At 44.8% G+C, this 6,401-nt stretch overlaps 1 protein-coding gene across 6 annotated transcripts in view; it reads right to left on the reverse strand.

The window, feature by feature from the left end:
- The window catches only part of WLS (Wnt ligand secretion mediator), a 116,788-nt gene extending 111,848 nt beyond the window's left edge, over nt 1-4,940 (reverse strand). For all 6 annotated transcript variants that reach the window (XM_086394318.1, XM_086394317.1, XM_086394314.1 and 3 more), the window contains exon 1: nt 4,578-4,940. In XM_086394318.1, the coding sequence (XP_086250444.1) occupies nt 4,578-4,683 (106 nt within the window). In that variant the 5' untranslated portion in view covers nt 4,684-4,940. The remainder of the gene's footprint in view (nt 1-4,577) is intronic.
- Nucleotides 4,941-6,401: the final 1,461 nt, after the last annotated feature.

Here is a 6,401-nt window from a genome sequence, read left to right on the forward strand (position 1 = left end):
ACTAGCATTGATTTTGTTGCAATAACCAAGGAGACAGCTTAGTTTTTTAAAAGTTAAATAATGTAATTTCAATCTAGAAAAGATTTTCCATTCTTTACAAAAGAATTTCGGAAGTTGCACAGTACTTCTACCAACCATATTAGATACTCTGGTAGTTAAAAAAAAAAAAAAGACATAGCTTAGTCAAATATGAAGTGTTACAAAATAAAAAGCAGAATCAAATACAGAAAAATGTGGAGTAACATCAACCAAAAGTCAGTTCATTAGTTCTTTTCTCAACAGATACCCAAACACTCAGGACTGCCAAGTATTACATTATTAATACATGCTAAAATAAATACCACAACAAGCTTAAAACCTAATACACTGAGAAACAAACCCTTATACACTTTGTATAACTGTAATTTTATTTAATTTCTTAAAATCCTGCCACTTTTCAATAAATGACAGTAGCAGAAACAAAAACTATTTGTATGAATGGACCATAATCAAAACCATTCACAGTACCTATTCAAACTATAATAGCAGAAAAACATGGGAGAAAACTGATAATAAATATGTGTATATATGTACATACATCATACATACATACACACATAATATTCTCAGCAATAAAAAACAATGAAAGATTGTTCACATACTAAACCTCTGAAAGAAAGTAATCTTTCCTAAAGAAATAATAATGGTCAGTTTGTTGATATTTATTTGGGTTTAAGTTTGGAATATTCCCATTTATGGGTACACTTAAAACAATGCAATAATTTTCTATTCATCCAATCCTGATCTTTTATACTCTTACCAGTCTCTAGAACAGGTGGGAATGCTGACCTGCTTTTCCAACCATTATATCCCCCAGACATGACTAATTTGAAGCTGAGCAAATTGCACATAATAGACCAGGGAATCAAGTTCACGATTTTTAGTCGGCTGCACTCTTATTTCAGGGAACATGGTCTCCTTCCCCTCCCCCCTTCCACCACCCTGCAGCTGCTTCTCCAGGAACAAAATTCACCAAACGTGAAATCAAAGGAAAATTATTTTTTAAATTTTCTGCAGGCTTATTTTTAAGAAGGCTAAAGATTAAGCTATATCTTTAAAAATATTTTCTTTTCCTTCAGGGGTTCTTAGATTTTTAAATGAATTCTAAATACAAAATAAATTATCCACTTAGGAAACCTTCTCAATACTTAAGAAAATAATCAAATGCATGATTTTATAAAGGCTCAAAGTTTGTACAAAAGCATGGCATGGCATAATTCAGTGAATTCTTAAGTATCTCAAATTCTACCATATAACACATTGCTTTCCTGAGCCTTCTTGCAAAATCCCATTAAAGGTTTAGACCCCGGCACAAAACAAACAAACAAGTACAAAAACAAACAAACCAAAATAAAAAACCTCAGTTCTAAGACAGTTGTTGGAGTAGGGGAAGATCCCTCTTATTTCCTTTTTACCTAGTGTTTAAATTTTCCCCCATCAATTCTAGAAAGCTATAACCAAACACCGGTCTGAATGTCATATAAAATTCTCAAAGGCACTGAGAAATTCATACAATTTCATAACTGAAAGGAATCTTAAACTCATCAACCTACCAATGAGAAGACTGAAGCCTGTCAGTTAACTGAAAAGGTGCCTCCTCACCAACTTAGGTGCATGGTTTGTCAATATTTTTTGGAGGGGGGTGGTTGTTTTTGTTTTGTGAATATGTATATGCTGTACTTACACCCTTACAATAAGGAGCTTTGCCATTCAGCTCCTCCCCTTTCTAGGCAGTCATGTTTCCTTTCATCTAGGACAACAGTGATCAAAAAGGAACATTATACCAAAATACCAAGGCCAATTCAAAGTGAAAATTTCACTTTCTCACTTGGCCTCTGCAAATGAATTAGAAAGACACTGCATAAGCAAGACACCTGACTTCCTACCATCAATAGGGTTGAGCAGTGAAAGAGCTCTCCTTTTACTGGGGAGGGTGGAAGCAAAGGTTTCTGGACTTAGACTTTCCACTGTCCCTTTAGCTACTGATTCCACTCGTCGCTTTCTTGAAATTCCATCCTTTGCTTAGTTTCCTGCCTTCCAGTTTGCTGGGGAAACATATCACTTACCTTTTGTTGATATTTATTTCCCATATTTGGGTCTTCGAGCATACCTAAGTTCTTAGATTTAACAGCCCCCCGCCCCCCCAAAAAATCATCACTAAGTGGTTGAGATAAAGGCTAAGCCACTATTCAAACTGTTTACAATGAAATGGATCTGATCTTTTCAGCCTTCAGGCCAGAACTAGGGACATAGTCTTAGCAACTGAGGAAGGAGGAAAGGTTAAGAGGTAAACTTACACAACTTTCCCCAAGAAGTGTTATACAGAGATAGATAGTTGTCTTGTTCAAGGAAAGCTGGGACTAAAGCAGTTCATTTATTGAGGGGAAATCTAGACCTATCACTAACTTTTTGAGATTGTCACCAGGTGCGGTCATTAACCAAGTTCTATTGGAAAAACAACCCTTGGCACAGCTTACTCCAAACAAACTTCTCTTTGAACATACAACCTTTCTGAACCTATGGTAACTCCAGCAGCCACTCGCGACTGCCCTTGGACCTTCTCCTCCATATTAAGATTCCAGAAATGATGCCAGTTCCAGAAGGACTCTAAGAAACCTACAACAGTGGATAATGGGCTAGATCAGCTTTAGAAAAGGAAAAAGAAACACACACCAACAAATACCAGGGTACTATGTGTAATGGTTCGCTGCTTGTGCAAAAACCTCAAAGAGGATGAAGGTCAGACAGGGATAATAGGCCAATTTAATTCTGAAAGCACAAGGTGCAAGAAATTTTAATTATGGTCTGCCACTGAAATCACACAAGATCCAATGGCATCTAACTGCAACTGCTCATCAAGGGAGACAAGAGGTATAATTGTAACCGCTGCATAATCACTGTGAGGGCACAGGGAAGGCTGCCTTCAGCTCCCAGTAGAGAATGTATTAAGTGCCTTGAAAAATCCAATACAGGGAAACATGGAGATTGCACTTAGCTAAACAGGAGCTCAGGGGATTGGGGCGGGGTCGGGGGGGGGGGCGGGTAGGATTTCAAGAATAAAAAAATTAAGCTGTTTGACCCAAACTGAGGATATGAGCTTGGAAAACTCGGAACCTCTTTCTGCTTTGTGGATACATACACAGAGAAAGGCATGTTCTCCTCTAGAAATTTCTCTCCTTGATAAAGCTTCACCCACTCTCCTTTGTTTAAACTGTTAGCTTGAATGTTACAGTGATTTACAGACCCAGACTCCCCTTTCATTTGTTCCCATCCAACCCAAGCCTGGAGACAAAACGCCACGCACACGACTCGGGGTGCCCAAGCCTGGGCAGTTCTCACAACCATGACGACACCCGCACCACGCGAGCTCTGGAAAAGAGACGCGCGCAGAAAGCCCCTCCGTGGACTCTCCACTCCGCAAAGTTTTACAAATCTGCGAAATAAGGAAGCCAAGCCTTGCATCCGCACCCGCGGCGAAGTTGGCGCTGAAGTTTGCGCCGGGACGTCGTGCATCTCGAGGGGGAGGGGAAAGTGACTGTGCGGAGGGGCGGGAGGATGGAGATGAGACGGAGACACGGAGAGAAGAAGGGAGTTTTCTGAGTGGAAGGTCCATGAAACCATCTTCTTCACCCGGAAGCCTGTTTAGCTCGAGAGGTTCGGGCGATACACGGCAGGGGAGGTCTCCCAGGGGGAAGCTGTCACCTGCGGGGGGCTGTGGCGGGGGCCGCCCTCCGAGGCGCCAGGGCAAGACCTGGGGCTCCAGATTCACAGGCTCTTGGGGCTCTAAGAAATGGGGGATGGGAGATTCCCCAGAGGCCAAAAGCAACACCTTTTTGATACGCGTTTTCCCCTGACCTCTCCAACTTCCCGCGGCGCTGGCGGAGGACTTTCTCCCACCGAACCTCACCCCATCCAAGCTCCCAGCCCAGGCTCGGACTTTGCCAACGGCCACGGCTGGGGGTGGCTTGGGGATACGGCGAGGAAGCAGAGGGCACCAAGGTCAGGACCCAAAATGCAAACTCTCAACCCCCAGCTGAGACAACCAAAAGCGTTTACACATGCAGAGATCACAGCCCAGTAACAGGGCTCGGGGTTGCGCCGGGCGCAGTTCTCCGACTCTTCAGTTGTTCCTAATAAAGTCGATTACGTTGCCCTCCCGGAGCTGATTGGGAGGGAACCGAGAGGAAAAGGGGGGAACGCGGGAAAAAGCCGGGGGCAGCAGCAATCAAGTTTGTAACCCAGCGCTTCCTCGCGCGATCCGTCGCCATGCTTAAGATTCCCACCCCCGCCACCCCCCTCTTTCCTTTCAAGTGGATACTGAAACTAGGCCAAAACTTTTTCCCCTCCTTTTCTCTTAGCCACTAGACTGGATTGTGCCCCACGGAGCCCCATGGAGCTCTGCTTTCTTAAGCACAATAGCCGGACTAATTAGATCATAGAAGCAAGGCAGTGATACTGTAACAAGTAGCCCGAGAGGCAAAGAGGGAAGGGGCCCGAAAAGAGAGAAAGGGGGAAAAGTTTGCAGCTCTCACACTTACCAATCAAGCCTCCCACCAGAAAGGCGATGATTTGGAACACAAGCAGAATCCCACCAACAATGCACAGCTTCTTGGTGCTCATGTTTTCTATAATTGCCCCAGCCATTTTTGCGCCCCCCTTTTTCTTTCCTCCTTGAAATAAATGTTTTAGGGTGTGCTTTTTGCTCCCTCCCCTCTCACGCTCCCTTCTCCCTCGCCTCCTTTCCAGGCGCTGCAAAACTTCAGGGGTACGGGAGCGCGGCGAGGATGGGACCGGGACGAAAGGCGCCCGCACGGATTCCCCCGGCTCAGCCGGCTCGGGCTCCCCCAATGCCCGGAGCTGTGATTGTGGCCGCTCCGCCGCCTGTGGACGCTTAAAGGAGCAGGGAAGCGATCACATGACGCCGCCTCCCTCCCTTTCTTCCTCCCTCCCTCTCGCGCTTCCTCCCTCCCTCCCTCCCTCTCTCTCTTCCTCTCCCCCTTGCCCGCCTGTGCGGGGCTCCGAGCTCCGGCGGGTGCCGGTGTCCCGGTCCCGGGTCTGGCAGGCAGCCTGTCCCGCCAGGAACTGGTATCGTTGAAGGGGTTGATGTTGTTGTTTAGTGGGTTCCCCCTACTCCGCTTCCCACACGTTTCCTCTTTTGGTGCGAGATTTAAATCACCCGTGGGCAGCTTTGCAGACCTTTAACTTACGCGTTGACTTTAGGAAATGGTCCCCGCCCCCAACTGCTAGAACTCTCTTTAGGAAAGAGGAGAATTTTTTAAAGGGACCTAATAGATGCTTAAGTCAAAGCACGGAGATGAGGAATAAAGTCTCAGCTGGGCTTCCTTCTGCCAGATCCCAGCCTCGTTATTGGGCAAATACCCAGCAAAATATCCCGCTGCACCCCTTGAAGAACTCTGCGCTCCAGCCAAATCAGGCCACTGTTCATAACCACATTATCCCCCCAACTCCATAGGTTTCCAGAGCCTTAACTCTGGCTCTTGCCCTAAAAGAATATAGTTTACCCCATCGGAGTTTTTTAAGCCTCATTTAAAAACCAACTCATCTGAAAAATCTTGTTTATTTTCTAAACCACCTCCTTTTGATATCTTCAGGCAGTAAGCCCTTACAATTCTGTGTTTACGTTCTTACCTCCTATTGCAAGGACTTGTGTGTACACGTTTGTCTCCACCATTGAGCTGTAAATTCCTGGGGATAGGGACCGAGTGCTATTCATCTTTGTACCCCCCGTGGTGCTTAACAAAATTCTAACTCTAGTAGGTCCTCCGTAAACTTTTGTGGAATGAATAAATAAGTGAATATGAAAGCAAACCCACAGTGTGCATTTCAAAAGCCTGGGACCTTATTTGACTTAGTGGGAACACATATTAAGTTACAATGTTTGTCTTTTTTTTTTTTTTTTTTGGTAAGGATATATTTAGATTTATGCTTAACTTTCAGGCGGAAAGGCAAGTGGGACCCTAGAGATTTCCTGCTCCATCAAGCCTAAATTCCTAGGCCTGGTTGTTCCATGTTTCATAAACTGGCCACTTGGCCAGTATAACTCACACTGCCCAATAGACCCTTGGTTTGGTAACACCCTGTTCCCACACATACACCGTTTCCACCACCCCTTGCACACCTAGTTTCTTGATACTCCCCTCCAGCTACACCCTCTTCATGCCAAGGGAATATCCCAAGTCCTGTCTCCTCCTCTTCTCTGTTTCTGATTTTTCATTGCTCTTATAGAAGATGCCATGCAGGTTACACTTAATAAAAGTGTTCATTTCTACCCTCCAGCTAGACTAGACACTCCTTAAGGACAGGTGCCAACTATATATACACACACACACACACACAATATA

The sequence above is a fragment of the Bos grunniens genome, chromosome 3 (genome assembly GCF_055505025.1).
Source record: "Bos grunniens cultivar Pamir isolate PY7600 chromosome 3, Bosgru_T2T1.0, whole genome shotgun sequence".
NCBI classification, from domain to species: domain Eukaryota; kingdom Metazoa; phylum Chordata; class Mammalia; order Artiodactyla; family Bovidae; genus Bos; species Bos grunniens.